The 17,628-nt window shown below is 52.6% G+C and overlaps 2 protein-coding genes across 3 annotated transcripts in view; both read left to right on the forward strand.

Moving 5' to 3' along the window:
* Positions 1-263: 263 nt before the first annotated feature.
* Srm (spermidine synthase) lies at positions 264-3,568 on the forward strand. Its single transcript, XM_008831662.2, has 8 exons — positions 264-530; positions 796-916; positions 1,252-1,344; positions 2,125-2,278; positions 2,665-2,748; positions 2,828-2,973; positions 3,061-3,183; positions 3,265-3,568. The coding sequence occupies exons 1-8, from the start codon at positions 379-381 to the stop codon at positions 3,283-3,285; spliced, it is 894 nt and encodes a 297-aa protein (XP_008829884.1). The 5' UTR covers positions 264-378; the 3' UTR covers positions 3,286-3,568.
* An 11,632-nt stretch (positions 3,569-15,200) lies between these two features.
* The window catches only part of Masp2 (mannan binding lectin serine peptidase 2), a 13,954-nt gene continuing 11,526 nt past the window's right edge, over positions 15,201-17,628 (forward strand). Inside the window, exons 1-5 of one of the 2 annotated variants that reach the window (XM_029562765.1) lie at positions 15,201-15,232; positions 15,309-15,537; positions 15,679-15,856; positions 16,387-16,518; positions 16,978-17,132. In XM_029562765.1, coding sequence (XP_029418625.1) covers positions 15,228-15,232; positions 15,309-15,537; positions 15,679-15,856; positions 16,387-16,518; positions 16,978-16,991 — 558 coding nt within the window. In that variant the 5' untranslated portion in view covers positions 15,201-15,227 and the 3' untranslated portion in view covers positions 16,992-17,132. Of the gene's footprint in view, positions 15,233-15,308; positions 15,538-15,678; positions 15,857-16,386; positions 16,519-16,977; positions 17,133-17,628 lie in introns of those variants that run through there. The other variant, XM_029562756.1, reaches the window with a different exon arrangement.

Below are 17,628 nucleotides of genomic sequence, written 5' to 3' on the forward strand. Positions count from 1 at the left end.
CCCGCCCGCGCGCCGCCGCCGCCGGACCACGGCCTGCTGGCCCCCTGCGCCGGCGCAGCCAGCCCCGGAACCCTCCCCCGGCCGCCGCCGGCTGCTTTGCCCCACGTGGCCCCGGAGCCGGCCGCACTACCCTGCTGCCCCCGACGGACGCGCGCTCCAGCCAATCAGGGCCGTGCTGCGGCCCGGCGACCAATAAGCGCACGAGAAGGCCGCGCCGCCATTGGAGGATGGAGGCCTCACCCCCCCACCTCCGGGAGGCCCCGCCCCCTACCGGGCTAGGTTGCGGCGCGGGCGGCAGGCGGAGCTGGTCCCGTTGTGCTGCGGCTCCGCGCGGCCTGCAGTCCCGGGCCCGCGCTCCGCGCCGCCCGCCCGCCCGCCATGGAGCCCGGTCCCGACGGCCCCGCCGCCATCCGCGAGGGCTGGTTCCGTGAGACGTGCAGCCTGTGGCCGGGCCAGGCCCTGTCGCTGCAGGTGGAGCAGCTGCTCCACCACCGGCGCTCGCGGTACCAGGACATCCTGGTCTTCCGCAGGTACCGCGCGCCATCCGGGCGGGAGGGAGCCCCGGCGGGCGCTGTGTCCACGTGTCACTGTCGGGACACGTCAGCCGGGGGGACCCCGAGGCCCACCCAGCCCCCACCCGTGGGCCGGCCTGCAGAGCCCGCCACGTGTCACCCTCGGCGCTCAGCCCCGGGACCCCGTGGCGGCGTGGGGGCGGCCGTGCGCGTTCGGGGCGGGTTGGGACAGGTTCCCCGTGCGCCGCAGGACCCAGATCCCCGACTGTCACTCCGCCCGCAGTAAGACCTACGGCAACGTGCTGGTTCTGGATGGCGTCATCCAATGCACCGAGAGGGACGAGTTCTCCTACCAGGAGATGATAGCCAACTTGCCCCTCTGCAGTCACCCCAACCCGCGGAAGGTACCGCACCCCCCCAGGTTCGGCCCTGAGCGCGGGGTCCCTAGGAGCAGGCCTGGGACTAGGGGGGTTGCGGGGGATAAGGGCCTGATGTTGCCCAAAGGGCTGTCACAGAATGTCAACCAGAATGAGTGCAGCCCCTGGGGGAGCTGGGGCTGAAGTGTTTTCTGTGGTGAAGCCTTGGGAGGAGAAAGGGGAATCCCAGATGCCAAATCCCTGAGGCACAGGAGGGTTTCTGGGAGTAAGAATGGTTGCAGGCTGTCCTGTGGCTGGGAGGAGCGGAGACAGCCTGTTCCAGGTTACTGAGAGTGGTTCTGACACGTTCTCCCCTCACCCAGGTGCTGATCATCGGGGGTGGAGATGGGGGCGTCCTGCGGGAGGTGGTAAAGCACCCCTCCGTGGAGTCTGTGGTCCAGTGTGAGATCGATGAGGTGGGTGCTGCACAGAGGAGGTCTGGTTTTGAGTCACTGGGGCCAGCTCCTGTACTGGCTCTGTGCCCTGAGGCGAGGTGCTTAACACCCTTGGCTTGTTTTCTCAATCTGAAAAATCCCTGGTGATTCAGTAGTTAAACCAGATAGTGCAGGGCATGCCTCCTGCAGTGCCTTGGATGTTAATTAGTACTTTCAGAGCTTAAGGCCCAGGCAAGACTTAGGGACAGCATTTGCTGTATGCTGAATGTTGCTCAAGGTGCTGGGATGGTGCAGGGGAGTCTGGTAATCTACATTAGAGGAGACATCCTGATAAGACTAAACAGGGCCAGGGGTAAGAAAGAAGCAGGAGGGTGCAGGCTAAAGGGTGGGTGGTGGACAGGACAGGGTGGGCAGCATTTGAACTAGTGCCTAAATGAGAGCTATCTGCCGGCTGGGTAAAGGCAACGGGTTCTGGCCTGGAGATGAGTGTTTCAACAGTCTAAGGTAGGAAGAGTGTGGCAGCACAGACCTGTAATCCCAGCTCTTGGCAGGGGGATCTGGAGTTCAAGACCAGCCTGGGCTACATGAGACCCCACCCCACCCCCAAAAGAAAAAAGAAAATGACCTCATATGGGGCAGTTGGTCTGCAGGGAAGAACAGGAATATCAGAAAATGAGGCCTGGGCAACAGGGAAGGGCCTGTCCAGCTGTGTAGGCACTGCTGGGGGTCCCACGTGAGTGCCAGGGTCAGAGCCCTCAACTCCCCTGGCCCAGCCCAGTCTCTCCCATCCCTGTCCTCCAGGATGTCATCCAAGTCTCTAAGAAGTTCCTACCAGGCATGGCCATTGGCTACTCCAGCTCAAAGCTGACCCTCCACGTGGGTGACGGATTTGAGTTCATGAAACAGAACCAAGATGCCTTCGATGTGATCATCACTGACTCCTCAGACCCCATGGGTGAGCAAGGCCAAGCCTGCACCATGCAGAGCTGCCCCATAACCAGAGCCGTGCTCTCCCTCCCACCAGTCAAGAAAGTAGGCTGCTACCCATCAGAGACCTGAGGAGAGTGGGGGGATCTGCCTTTGGTCCATGAGACCCCAGTTTCCTCTTCTACTTCTGCCCTGCTCTTGACTGGCCAGCATCCAGGTGGACCAAGACCTGGGGTGGTGTTCCTTCCTCTGCAGTGTGGCCCTTGGCGACCATGCCACCCACACTTGGGTTCCACCTTCCACAGACAAGGGTCCAAATCCAGCTCAACCCCTGAGCAGCTCTGTGGGTCTGTGAGTGGGGTGCGGTGGCCTCAAGGTCTCAGCCAGGGTGGCCATGGTCCCTGTCCTTTGCAGGCCCTGCTGAGAGCCTCTTCAAGGAGTCCTATTACCAGCTCATGAAGACGGCGCTCAAAGAGGATGGCATCCTCTGCTGCCAGGGTGAGCATGGCCCTGGACAGGCTGGTGGGGTGGGAGAGTTCCCCTCACCAAGGCAGGGCTGACCTGCAGCCTCCCCCAGGTGAGTGCCAGTGGCTGCACCTGGACCTCATCAAGGAGATGCGGCAGTTCTGCAAGTCGCTCTTTCCCGTGGTGGGCTACGCCTACTGCACCATCCCCACCTACCCCAGCGGCCAGATCGGCTTCATGCTGTGCAGTAAAAACCCGGTGAGCTGGGGGCTGCCTGCAAGGTGGGATGTGGGCAAGCATCAGGAGAGAACCCTGTCCTGATGCACCTCGGTCCCTGGCCCCCAGTGCACCAACTTCCAGGAGCCCGTGCAGCAGCTGACACAGGTGCAGGTGGAGCAGATGCAACTGAAGTACTACAACCCGGATGTGCACCGTGCAGCCTTTGTGCTGCCTGAGTTCGCACGCAAGGTGAGCTGCCGGGCTCCCTGCTGGCCTCCCTGCCCCTTACATCCTGAGTATCCTACTGATTGCCCACTGCTGTTCCACCAGGCCCTGAATGATGTAAGCTGAGCCAAGGTGCCACACCAACACTGCCCAGGACCTCAGTTGGACTGGACCAAGGAGCCTCCAAGGTGGCTGGGGCCCTAACCAGCCCTGGACCAGACTCCGGCCGGCTCTTGCCCACCAACCAAGTGTTACAGGCCCCAGAATGCTGCCTGGCCTGCCCTGCTGGGTGGACTTAGTCTGTGTGTCTGTCTGTCTCCATGGTGTTCAGCCCCAAGCCAAGCCTATACCAGCTGTGTACAGCACTGTCTATGCCCTCTGTCTCAACAAACACATGTATTTATAATGAGCTCAGTTGTGACCTTTGACCTTTGCTGGTCCCACCAGGAATCACACCTGTCATCTGCACGGGGCTCTCCTGCTGTTGCTTCTGGTACTTAGGGGACCCAGCAGTAAATAAGCCACAGCTCCACCCCTCCTCAGCCAGGTGCTGGAGGACCAGCCCTGGGGCCCAGTGCCCTGGGATAGACAAGGTCCAGGTAGGGTTGCCCAGGGGCTATGGCTTCTGAGCTGCCCTGGCATGTACATTGTGTAGGCATCTTGCAGGGTCCCATTCTGGTTTGGGAGGCAACCCCAGCAGGGACTGTCTGGGGTCAGAGTTATCACGGAGGGCCTGTTTGATCAAATCTGCTTGGCTAGGCAATGTCTTTGCTGTGGTCTAACTAAACCTAAGTTCAAATCTTGCCTTCTAGCCCCAGGAACTTCCCCTGGTTCCAAGAGGTTGACAGACACAGGATTGTTCCCTCTCCATGGTGCTGAACCTGAGCCTCCAGCGCCCCATACCTCTGCCTTTTGCTCACCAGGACAGGGTTCTGGCTGTAGGGGAAGAAGAGCCAGGAGCGAGAGCTTGCATCCAGTCCGTTCTCAAGAATGGCAGGGAAAGGCTGAGTGTAGCTCATGCCTTTAATGCCTTTAATCCCAGCAGAGGCAGGCCTGGTCTGCGTAGTGAATTCCAGGCCAGCTGGGGCTGCAGGAAGACTCCTGTCTCAAAAAAGCCAAAAATAATGGCAAAGAAAGCACCCTGCTCCTAGCAAGAGCTGCCACCCCATCCTAGGCAGAGGCTGGGAAAGGGACGTTCACAGAGACAGTTGTAGACTGGCAGGGGACCAGAGTAGCTCCCACTGGGGTGGCACTACAATCCCCTCCCCAACTTGAGTGGGCTTGGAGGGCCCTGTCATGGCAGGAATAATTCTGGACAAGTAGGCTGGTGGAGCTAGGGTCCCAGCACACCAATACCCTGCCTTCAAAACTGCTTTCAGCATGTTCAGACCTTTGACCCAGATGGCAGGTCTGGCCTCAGCCTAACTTCTTAGGCTCCATAATACCAAGGCTCTCCTTGCCTCCTGCTGAGAGATTGGAGTCTGCCCCTTGCCTTCTGTAAGGGGGGCGGGGAGAACCTCTGTGGGGACAGCAGTAGCTCTGCGGCTGAGGATGGGAGAGGCTGGGTCTCCATGGAGTCCAGCTGCAGCATGGGACCGCGTGTCTTACTCCAATCTTCACAACCACCTGGCGGAAGGTACTACTTGTGCCACTGAAGGGGGAGGGGATGTGTTCAAGGCCACCCAGCTCCTGGGCAGACAGCTACCCTTCTGAGTGCCACTCACCTGGGTGTTCTCTGCTGCAGCTCAGACCAGGCACCTGGGCTCCTAGAAGACATCCATGAACCATCCCCCTCTATTCTCCAGCCCTGGGCAGGTCCACTTTTGGGGAAACCCAGGCAGGAATACTGGAGGAGGGAAAGGCGGGGTGACAAACTCTAGGCCTGGGTCCATTCTTCACTTTGCCTCCCACTTGCTCTTTGACTTGGGCCCTCTCACAGCTCTGCCTGGCACCATTGCTGCCCAGGGATGGGCTCTACCTGCCACAGAGCTTTAAAACCCTGTTTGACAGCTCCCAGAGGCAAGTGCTCTGAGTTGGATCGGGGTGACAGGAGACTAGGGACAGTGGCAGAAGCAAAGGGCTCTGCTGGATGTTTTCCGCAGAGCTAGCAGTCCTTCCTCATGAAGTAAAGCCTCACCATTCGTGGACGGTCATGAATGGGCTAGTTTGTGGCCCAAGGAATAGAAGAGATCTTACCTAAATTTGTAAGACATCTGTCAAATTAGCAATGTCCTGGTTTAAGGATGTTCAAATTGTCCCATGTGCTGGTGATAAAACAGCTTTATGCCTGTCCAGGAAGCCACCACTTGTCCTTGATGTCACAAGAAATATTTGCACGCCTTTAACCCCAGCACTCAATTGGCAGAGGCAGGTGGATCTCTTGTGAGTTTGAGGACAGCCTGGTTTACATAGCAAGTTCCAGGCCAGCTGGAGCTACAGGAAGACCTTGTCTCAAAAAGACCAAAAAAAAAAAAAAAAAAGTTGCCGTGGTGGTACATGCCTCTAACCCCAGCACTTGGGAGGCAGAGGCAGGTGGATCTCTGTGAGTTCAAGGCCACCTGGTCTACATAGTGAGCTCCAGGACAGCTGGGGCTACAGGGAGACCCTGCCTTAAAAAGACCAAAAAAATTTTTGCTTTGTCCCCCAGTTCCTCTCAAGTGCCTCTAAACTCAATTCTCTGATGGGAGTGGCCTTGTCACTCATAAATAACTCTGGGTGTCAACTGACTTTCTGCTGATGAGGTGGTCTGGGTGGAACCCATTGCAAGCCTCTGCATTCACCAAGGGAATCCAGTGATAGGACTCGGTCTTGCCCTTTGGCCTCCAGGAAAGAGGGAGGGATGGCGTTTGTCTTCTGTGGATACTGCCCAGCAAGACACCTGAAGCCCAGGGAAGTGACCAGAAGTTCTCAGAGTGTGTGTGCCTGCCCTTACTCCATGATGTCTGTTCTCTGAGGCCAGGTATGGTGGTGCAAAACCTTTGATCCCAGCACTTCTGGAGCTCCATGGGTTTGAGGCCAGCCTGCTCTACCCAGCCAGTTCCAGGCCATCCAGAACTAGTAAAACCTTGTCCCCCAAAAAAGAAAAAAATTGTCTTCTGTTGATCCAGTTAAGTGTGTTGTTTCCAGTAAGTTTCTCTGGGTTCTGTGAGCTATCCCAGTGATGGGCCCAAATGAACAGGGGGTCAAGGGATCCTGACTGACTTTTCAGTTACAAGTACAGGTGACAACTCACTGCTATGATTGTCATCCAAAGTGAAGCCAATCTTGAGGCGTTGAGCCCTCACCTGGATCACCTCCACCTGGATCAGAACTGATACCTGCTGGTTCAGCTGCAGCACTGTGTGGTATGAATGTGTGAGGCCACAGGCCTGGCCGCAGAGCTGTTTGCATGTGCAGTATGAGGCTGTCAGTTCCAGTGTTTTCTTGTCTCCTGTCTAAACAGCATGTCTGCATGACTACTTGTCTTGCACGTGTCTGCCATCTTCAGACAGTTTTCTGTGAGAGAAAGTGAGGATGCAGTTAAGTGGGAGACTGCTTGCTTAGCATGTGGAAGGCCTGGCTTCCACTCCAGCACTGCGGAAATGAGCCTTGAACTCTCTGCCAGCCCTCTAGTTAGCTGGCTGTTCAAGGTTTGCGCTGTTAACATGTTTATAACGTGAAGCTGACACAGGAAGTGTTCACAGCTGAGACAAGAAATTACTCACCTGATCCATGATGACTCTTATCGCCTATAGGGCTGTGAGTTTTCCCAGGGTGTTGATTGGTTAGTATTCTTTTTGAGACAGTCTCAGGTAGCCCTGGCTGGAATTTGTATACATCTCCCTGCCTCTGCCACCCAAATGCTGGGTTTACAGGTGTGCCCCACCACACCTGGCTTCCTTTACTTTTCACTGATGAGCCAAAATGTGTCTTCGTCCACAGTCTGCCCACAGCTTCTGGCTCCCGGGTGGATCCCCTCTGGAAATTGACCTCCTAGAACCCATTTCTTGGTTTATTCCCTTGTTTCAGTGGGGTCTATCCCATAGCAGTTTTCTGAGAAAGGGGACATGGGAGTTAAGTTTTCCAAATCTGATTGGGGGCAGTTTTGAGCTCAGCAGTTAAGAGCACTGATTGCTCACGCAGAGGACCCAGGTTCAATGCCCAGCACCGGAAACAGCAGTGAACAGCAGCAGCGGTTCCCGGGAAATTTCTGGCCTCTGAGGGTACCAGGCAAGTACGTGGTATACACACGATCAAAACATGCATATAGCCGGGTGTGGTGGTGCATGCCTGTAGTCCCAGCACTTGGGAGGCAGAGGCAGGTGGATCTCTGTGAGTTCCAAGACAGCTGGAGCTTCAGGGAGACCCTGGAAAAAAAAAAAAAGACAAAAAAAAAAAAAACAACAAAAAAAAAACCCATGCACATAAAAAATAAAAATACTGATGGGGGTGGGGGCTAGAGAGACAGCTCCGTGGTTAAGAGCCCCCTTACTGCTCTTCCAGAGAACTCAAGTTTTGTTTGTTACCCACATCAGGCAGCTCACAACTGCCTGCAAATCCAGCGGGTACCTGCATTCTCATGTACATACCCACACCCCACACGCAAACACACACAAGGTATAAAAATAAATCTTTTTGCTGGGCGTGGTGGCGCACGCCTTTAATCCAAGCACTGGGGAGGCAGAGGCAGGAAGGTCTCTGTGAGTTCAAGGCCAGCCTGGTCTACATAATGAGTTCCAGGCCAGCTGGGGCTACAGGGAGACCCTGTCTCAAAAAGACCAAAAAATAAAATTAAATAAATATAATAAAATAAATCTTTAAAGGCCAGATGTAGTGGCGCACACCTTTAGTCCCAGCAGAGGCAGACGGATCTCTTGAGAGTTCAAGGCCACCCTGGTCTCCATAGTGTATCCAGGCCAGCTGCGGCTACAGGGAGATCCTATCTTAAAAAGACAAAAATAAATAAATCTTTAAATAATGTTAGTACGAGGCTGGATGTGAGGAGGCAAAGGCAGGCAGTTTTCTGTGAGATCGAGGCCAGCCTGGTCTCCACAGCGAGTGCCAGGCCAGCTGGGGCTATAGGGAGACCCTGCCTCAAAAAGACAAAAAAAAAAAAATTTAATGTACATGAGTGCTTTGCCTGCATGTATGTGTACCCCTGTGTGCAATACCCATGGAAGTCAGAAGAAGAGAGTTATTAGCCACCATGTGGGTGCTGGGAACTGGATACAGATCCTCTGCAAGAGCAACCAATGCTTGTAATTTCTAAGCCATCTCTTCCCCCCAAAATAAAAGAAATATTAAAAAAAAAAAAAGACACTGGGTGTGGTGACACATGCCTTTAATCCCAGTACTGGGCGTGGTGGGCAGAGCCAGGCAGATCCCTGTGAGTTGGAATCCAGCCTGGTTTACATAGCCAGTTCCAGACCAGTCAGGGCTACATTATGAAATCCTGTTTCAAAAACAAACAAAAAAAACAGGTGTGGTGGTGTACTCTGTAAGCAGAAGCAGGTGGATCTCTTTGAGTTCAAGGCCAGACTGGTCTATGACATAGTGAGTTCCAGATCAGCTGGGGCAGCAGAGAGACTCTGTCTCAAAAACCAAAAAGGAGGCCGGGTATGGTGGCACATGCCTTTAATCCCAGCACTTGGGAGGCAGAGAGAGGCAGATCTCTGTGAGTTCAAGGCCAGCCTGGTCTACATAGTGAGTTCTAGGCGAGCTGGAGCTACAGGGAGACCCTGTCTCAAAAAAACAAAAAACAAAAAAACCCCAAAAATATAGAGACACTATTCCTCTTCCTTCCTTCCTCTTTTTTTTTTTTGTCTTTTTGAGACAGGGTCTCCCTGTAGCCCCAGCTGTACTGGAACTCACTATGTAGACCAGGCTGGCCTTGAACTCACAGAGATCTGCCTGCCTCTGCCTCCCAAGTGCTGGGATTAAAGGTGTGTGCCACCAGGCCCAGCTGTTCTCTTTTTTCAGACAGGGTCTCTCAATGAGTAGCCCTGGCTGACCTCAAACTCACAGAGATCCCGCCTGCTTCTGTATCCCAGGTGCTGGGTTCAAAGGTGGCAGGCACCGCCTTGCCCTACAGTGCTAGAATTCTGACACTCAGCTGCTGTGACATTTCAGCTAGACTCTGGAGAGGGGGCTCCTTCCCCTTCCCATGTCATTTTAATTTTCTTTGTCTTTCTGTCCTGCTTTAATTGAATCTTTCTTCTCTGCTTGGCATCATTAATGATTGATCTCTTAATTGGCCTATTGGGACAGGTAGCTGAACCTGGACAATTGGGGCTGCTGGAGCCCAAGCTCTTGGCCTAAATCTCCAGTGACAATTTCACCTTTACTGCTTGCTATGGGCAAAGCCACCACCTGAAACCTCTACTCTACTCCTCTGGTGACTCAACTTACACACAGCTAGCTACTGTGCCGACTTCAGTTACAAGGCTCAGCTCTTCACCTCCATGGAGCTCTCAGAGGGGCCTCGGGCATGGCCACTGGTGCCTCCAGAAGGAGAGATCCAAAGAGTGTGAGGTGTGTTACAGGTCGGAGTTCACAAAAAATCACCAGCACCACTTTAAAAAAAGTAGCAAGGTAAATTTTAATTTTCAACCAGCCGGGCTGTCTATCTCAGGAGTAGAAGCATCCCTGATGATTGTCAGGTCAGAGTTTTTATAGGATTACAGAAATATTATGCAAACAGGACACTTTTGAACCAATCAGGTTTGTACAACATAGCAGAACTTTGAATCTATTAATCAACAACCAATCATTATACAGACAAGTGATACAGTCATATAACTTGGCAATCAACTTTGTAATTTTAAAATTAGTCAACTTCCTAGCCATAACAAGTATGGTAAGAAAGCTGAGATCAGCAGTTACCGGGTGGTCAGACAGTAACAGGGTGGTCTTATACTTGTGGCAAGGTGACCTGAAATAGCAAGTGAGTTACAGAAGCGAAAACAAGCAGTTAGCCAGCTGTAGGATGTCTGAGATTAGCACGTTCCATGGTTCATGGCTAGGACAATTTTCCAAGGCCCAAGGTTGTCCCCCTTTTCCTTTTGGTGCGGAGCAAAGTTGCTGCTGAAATGGCTCTGAACAAAATGGAGTACCTTAGGGAAGTTTGCTGAGCCAATTCAAGGTGGAGGCTGCTAAGTATTTTCTGGCCAAGCCACACAGCAAGTCTACTGGAGGACAGGACGCCCCCAAACTGGCAACCTTCAGGCCATCCTGGAGGCTGGCTACCACACCCTTCCCATTTCTGATTCTTTCCAAACTTCAAAGGAACTCTTCCTATCCCTGCTCCCCTGTTCTCTCCAGCGCTCTGTGTGGGTATATTTTCATCTTTCTCTGGGAAGTTCGTGGACATTTCATTATTCTGTGGTATCAGATGCAGGCCCTCACCATGCTGGGCAAGCACTCTCCACCGAGTCCAGCCTCCCCTCTGCAGGACACTGAATCATATCATGCTAAGCATCTGGGCAAATTCTTGCATTATTTTGTTTCTATAGCCCCACCCCAACTTTATCTCTCTGGAACCCCTGTTCCTCGGCCTGTGCTGTTTTGAACAAGAAGAAAAATAAATAATAATAAATAAAAACATTTTTTGGTCTTTTTTTGAGACAGTGTCTCCCTATAGCCCCAAGCTGGCCTGGAATTCTCTCTGTGGACCAGACTGGCCTTGAACTCAGAGAGATCCACCTGCCTCTGACTCCTGAGTGTTGAGATTAAAGGTGTGTGTGCCACCACGGCCAGCTTAAATAAAAATTTTGTTTGTTTTGGGTTTTTTTTTTTTTTTTTTTTTTTTTTTTTTTTTTTATTTTGAGACAAGGTCTCCCTGTAGCTGCAGCTGGCCTGCATTCGCTATGGAGACCAGGCTGGCCTCAAACTCACCAAGCTCTGCCTGCCTCCCGAGTGCTGGGATTAAAGGCATGTGCTACCAAGCCCAGCGAAATAAAATATTTTTTAAAAATTAAAAAAAAAAAAGCCAGGCATGGTGGTGCACATCTTTAATCCCAGCACTTGGGAGGCAGAGGCAGGCAGATCTCTCAGGTCTATCTCACAGGTCTATCTCTGATGGAGGAAATTATTCAATTAAGTTTCTCCCTTCCTCGGTGATTCTAGTTTGTATCAAGTTGACAAAAATTAACCAGCTGGTGAGATTACTCAGTAGATAAAGGTGCTTGCCACCAAGCATGAAAACCTGAGTTCAATCCCAGGACCTATACAGTGAAAGGAGAGAACCGATTCCTGAAAGTTGTCTTCGGACTTGTGCATAAAAGTGGAAACAGAGAACAGAATCCACAAAGTTGTTCTCCGATCCCCATGGGCTTGCATGGCAAGCATGCCCCCATCCCTGTTAATAACAAAATTTTTCATTTTTTATTTATTCCTTAATTTTTTGAGACATGGTCTCCTGAAGCCCCAGGAACTCACTGTGTAGACCAGGCTGACCTCAGTTTCTCAGAGATCCATCTGCCTCTGCCTCCCAAGTGCTGGGATTAAAGGCATGTGTCACCACACCCAGCACAAAATTTTTTTAATAAAAATAAAATAGCTGGGCATAGGCCTTTGATCCCAGCACTCTGGAGGCAGGGATTGGCAGATCTCTGTGAGTTCCAGGCCAGCTGGGGCTACAAAGAGACCCTGTCTCAAAAAAAAAAAATAGGGGCTGGAGAGATGGCTCAGTGGTTAAGAACACTGACTGTTCTTCCAGAAGACCCGGGTTCAGATCCCAGCACCCACATGGCAGCTAACAACTGTCTGTAACTCCAGTTCCAGGGGATCCAAGAGCCTTTTCTCTCTTCCGCAGGCATTGCACAACACGGGTGCAGTTACCTACATGCAGGCAATACACGAATACGAATACACATAAAAATAATAAAATTTAAAAAAGAATACTTATAAAAAACCAAAAAATAAAAGTATTCTTTTATGACATATATAGATATATAATGTACTTTCATCATATACCTCCGATATCCTGTCTTGTGCTCTTCCCCTCTCACTGAACCCCTTCTTCCTAACAAGTCCCCCTCTTAAGGACTGAAGGGACCCTCATGGGAACAAAGGGCAATAGGCTTTTATGTTCTTACTCCATAACCTGTTACCCACCAAGAGTCGCTCTCTTGCCCTGATAATGTTTGAAATGTGCCATCCCCCTATCTTCTTATCATAGAGCAAAAAACCCACCAAGAGGGCGAGTTAACAGCAAGATGTTCAAGGACAAACTGGATACAGGGCTGTGTTGCACTTGGGAGATGCTCCTGAACTGCCTTGGCAGGAGAGAAGATATTCTCAAGAGAGACAGCTCAACTATTAGAATAGTGGACCCCAAGGGACTGGGATTTCCTCGGGAAGCTCATGCTGGGGAGGCAAAGGCTGAACCCTGGTGCCAGCCAGAAGAGGAGCTTGTCTCCCAGGAAGACATTTCACACCACTCATATAACCTCTCAGACGGAGATGGTGGCGGGGCCGCACCTTGACCGGGACTACTTAGCTATGCATGCACCTCTTGCCCGCTATTTGAACCTAAACTTCATGTCAGGACCACAGAGATGGACTTGGGGAATCGCTAGGCCTCTTTATTTGTTCTTCTTCCCAATGTGGCCACAGTGAATAAATCTCCTTTCTCTGCTGCCTGTGGAGGACAGGTGGCCGAGCCTAGCTTGTTGGGGCTGCCAAGGCTCAGGCTCTGACTCTAACAATGTGGTAACATGAAAAAGACATGCCATCCTTGGAGCTGGAGAGACGGCTCTGTGGTTAAGAGCACTTGCTGCTCCTACAGAGGACTCAAGTTCAGTTCCCAGCACCCACATGGCAGCTCACAACTATGACTCCAGCTTCAAGGAATCTAGTGCCCTTTTCTGCCTTCCAAAGGCACCTGCACACACATATGCATACACTCATATAGACACACACCAATAAATAAAAATGTACTAAAAATGCCCTCCTTTTGATTACAAAGATGACCAGACCCCAGAACCCTCCAACAGCCCAATCCAAGGCTTGATCTTTTCTTTGCAGGGAGTTGCCTGGGTCTACAATCAATGCTGTCCCTTTTCATCTACTATTTTTTTCTTTCTAGGTTAGCCTCCACCTTCAAACTCCCCCCCCTTCCCTCCTCTTCCTCTTTTCTTTTCTTTTTTTTTAATTTTTATACTGGGCGTGGTGGTGCACGCCTTTAATCTCAGCACTCAGGAGGCAGAGGCAGGTAGATCTCTGTGAGTTCAAGGCCAGCCTGGTCTACATAGTGAGTTCCAGGACAGCTGGGTCTACAGGGAGACCCTGTCTCAAAAAGACCAAAAAAATTTGTTTTTATTTATTTTCATTTCATGTGTATGAGTGTATGGCCTGCATCTATGTAAGTGCACCCATGTCATGCAATGCCTGCAGAGGTCAGAAAAGAGCATTGGATTCCTCTGGAACTGGAGTTATGGACGGTTGTTAAACACCATGTGGGTGCTGGGATTCAAACCCAGGTCTTCCCTGCAAGAACAACCAGTATTCTTAACTGCTGAGCCATCTCTCCAGCCCCCCTCCCCTTTTCTTTCTTTTTTAGACAAGGTCTCACTATGTAGCCATGGCTGGCCTAATGTAGATTAGGCTGGCCTCCATCTGACAGAGATTCACCTGCCTCTGTCTCCCTCCTGAATGCTGGGCTTAAAGGTATTCACCACCATGCCTGGTATTCTCTTTCCCTTTGAAATGACTTTTGCCTGAGAGTTAATTCTCATAATTAATTAAAAACACAATTTTTCTTGTGTTTGATTGGTGGTTTTGTTTTTAAAGTGTATTTTTCTATGTACATATGTTTTGCCTGAGTGTATGTACGTGTGCATACCTGGTGCCCGGGGTCAGAAAAATGAATCAGATTCCCTGGAACTGGAGTTACAGAAAGCTGTGAAATGTCATGTGGGTGCTGGGAACTGAACGTGGGCACTTTGCGAGAATAGCAAGAGCTCTTAATCGCAGAACCATCTCTCCAGCTGGGTTTTGTTTTTGTTATTTTAGGGTCTCCCTGTAGCTTCAGCTGGCCTGGAACTTGCTATGTAAATCAGGCTGGCCTTTAACTCACAGAGATCCACCTGCCTCTGCCTCTGGACTGCTGGAACTAAAGGTATGGGCCACCATGCCTGGCTTTGTTTTTGTTTTAAATTTTATTTTATTTTATGTGTGTTTTGCCTGCATGTATATAAGTGCACCCATGGTTGGTGCTGGCAACTGAACCTATGTCCTCAGCCAGAGCAGTCAAGTGCCTTAGCAGCTGGGCCAATTGTTCAGCCTCCTGTTTTGTTTTGTTTAACAGGGTGTTGCTGTGTGGCTCAGGCTGGCTTGGATATTTCTATCAATCCTCTTACCTTAGCCTTCCAAATACTATGGCCAGTATATACATGTCTTGAGTTTTATTTCTCTAATCACTGGGATGAAAGTTCCTTCCATTCAGTACTCAGGAGCCAGAGGCAGGAAGATCACTAAAAGCTTGGGGCCAGCCTGATCTACATAGTGAGTTCTAGGCCAGCCAGGGCTACATAGAGAGACCCTGTCTTCAAATAAATAAATAAATAAATAAATAAATAAATCCCTCCCAACCAGTATCAGGACCAGAAGCCTCAGATTGCTGATTCTGCTGCACCTCTAGGACATTTCCTTCCCCTTCCACCTCACCTTTCAGGTTCCAGGATGCAGTGGCATCTCCTGTCCCATGTCCTCTCTCCTACATTCATGTGTTTTCCCAAATTCCTCTCTCTACCTCATCCAGGGGTTGGAGGGAGCAGAAGGATCTGTTCCTCCATCTCTACACATGCTGTCATGGAGACTCAGGCCCACATGGTTTTGCTGGTCCCACCAGGGAATAAGCACTAAGGCTAGCCTGAGGGCACAGCCAGGGTTTGCTGCCAGGCTATGTGACCCAGGCTCAGCTCCTGGCTCCTGGAACCACCAAGCCTTCCTGCCTGGACATGAGGCAGTAGGACCCATGGGGTGGATTCCCAGAATCCTGGGGTCAGGGAGGCTGGGGGCAGGGCCAGTTGTTGAACAAACAGATCAAAGGTGAGGCGAGCTGGGCCTGCAGAGCTGGGTGGCACACCATGAGGTGGGTGGGTGCCCCATGGCTTCCCTGGGAGCAGGAGGGGAAGGCCTGGGCCCTCACTACCCTCCCCTGTCCACAGGCTGCTGATCTTCCTGGGCCTGCTGTGGGTCTCAGTGGCCACACCCTTGAGTCCAAAGTGGCCTGAGCCTGTGTTTGGGCGCCTGGCATCCCCTGGCTTTCCAGGGGAGTATGCCAACAACCAGGATCGGCGCTGGACGCTGACTGCACCCCCAGGCTACCGCCTGCGCCTCTACTTTACCCACTTCAACCTGGAGCTCTCCTATCGCTGCGAGTATGACTTCCTCAAGGTGCTTGTGGGGGTGCATGGCTGGGGGGGGTTCTCTTAAGGGCTAGGGTAGTCCCCAGGGACTGGGTAGGATCTGGCCAGGAGGGAGGGCTGGCCTGGCTATTGCCTTTCCTCCCTATGACCCCCTAACCCTAACCCACAGTTGAGCTCCGGGACCAAGGTTCTGGCCACACTGTGTGGGCAGGAGAGCACAGATACTGAGCGGGCGCCTGGGAACGACACCTTCTACTCGCTGGGGCCCGGCCTGGAAGTCTTCTTCCATTCCGACTATTCCAATGAGAAGCCGTTCACTGGCTTTGAGGCCTTCTATGCAGCAGAGGGTGAGCAGAGGTGGGGCCCAGGCTGTCCAGGTTGCAGCTGGGTGTCTGTCTTGTCCTAGCCCTGTCCCCAGCTTCAGTCTCTTGCCTCTACTTCTCCTGGGGCTGGATTCAGGTCAAAACAGCAGGAGGTGAGTCCTGCTGTGGCCTGACATCTACCATGCAAAGACCAGTGACACAAGAGTCAGGTCACTGCTAGTGATGTGACGCTACACCAGCCCAGAAGGATGTCAGGTAGAAAGTGAAGGCTGAGGCGGTGGTACCCGGGTTGCACAAGCTGAGGGCATAATGGCTTGAAGTCTCCCACTTGACTTTGTACTCTGGCCTTTGCAGGGACCATCAGAAGGCTGCTGGCTGGGGTCCATGGAACCTCATGTACCCTGTTACCCTCTACTAGTTGGGCCTCCTTGAGCAGGACCCTTAACCTATGACTTGCCTGTGAATTGCTCAGTAGTAGGTCTCTCAAGTGGGCCACCAAGGCCTGGCCTCTGTCCCATTTCCTTCCCTCATGGCCTGGTCCCCTTGTCCCCTAGATGTGGATGAGTGCCAAGTGTCCCTGGGAGACCCATCCCCTTGTGACCACCACTGTCACAACTACCTGGGTGGCTACTACTGCTCCTGTCAAGCCGGCTACACCCTCCACCAGAACAAACATACATGCTCAGGTGAGAGGAGGGGCACCCCACCTGCACCAGGACGCACCAGCTCCCCAAGGCCCAGGAGGTTGGGCACTTCTAGGTTCAGTACTTTAACCTTCCATTCCCTCCCAACTCTGTCGGCATAGATCACCCCCTCCCCCAATGGCTCACCTCACTTCCCCATCAGCTCCTTAGCATGTGATAGGTCCCCACTGGGTACCTAACCCCCTTTTGGGAATCTTTCGTTTCAGCAGCCCCCCTGCCAATACCATACCCAGGCTTCTTTGGCTGAGCCTTGCACACCTGCGCTCCTTTCTATGAACCTCAGGGTGGGGTGCAGGCAGGCTCACAGTCACTGTTCCTGGCCCCTTGGACCTCCACCACCCAGGCCCTGTCCAGAGCCTCTGTCAGGGACTGTGATAGTGGTGACCTGGGGAGCTGGTCCTGCTCCCCTCAGCCTTCTTGACTCTCCCATCTCTCTTCCAGAGCAGAGCCTCTGACCTCCCTTGGCTCCAGCCTGCCCATCCCAGTGGGTGAAACGCCAGGGCAAGCCCTCAGGCTGCAGTTCTGGGTCAGGCTGGGATGGCTGCCATCTGCAGCACTCGTTCACCCCACTCACAATAAATCTGCCTCCACTTCTACTGTGGCTGCGTGTGTCTGGGGGAGGGCTGGGAGGGCAGTAAGGCAACCATGGCCCCCTTATCTTGGTTCTGCCTCCTTACCTCACAGCCCCCTCCAGGGCCATAGGCCCTTTGCCAAAGACTTGCTCCAGTTCATTTTGGGAGACAGGACACTGAAGTCTGGAGTGGGCAGGGGTTAGCCTGAGCTCACACAGGGAGACCCTCTACCTCTACTGGCTCCCTCTGAGGCTGAGCTCAGGGCATCCTTGGCCAGCTCCTGTTTACAGGGCAATGTGGGGTACATTTGTTGATTTGGGGGAGCTTGATTCAGAACAGAGGCCCAGGGCCCAGGGAGGTATCACTGGGGCAGTAGGGGGCAGCAGGCTGGTCACCCTGCATCCAGGGGCAGTACTATCTGCCCTATGGAGTGACCTCGCGGAAGAGGGCACTGTGAGAAGTCCTCATTTCCTACAAGCCTCCTGCCTGGCCTGTGTCTCCATCTCTGCCCGCCCCCCCG

The sequence above is a fragment of the Nannospalax galili genome, unplaced genomic scaffold (genome assembly GCF_000622305.1).
Source record: "Nannospalax galili isolate Female #2095 unplaced genomic scaffold, S.galili_v1.0 scaffold870, whole genome shotgun sequence".
Lineage (NCBI taxonomy): Eukaryota > Metazoa > Chordata > Mammalia > Rodentia > Spalacidae > Nannospalax > Nannospalax galili.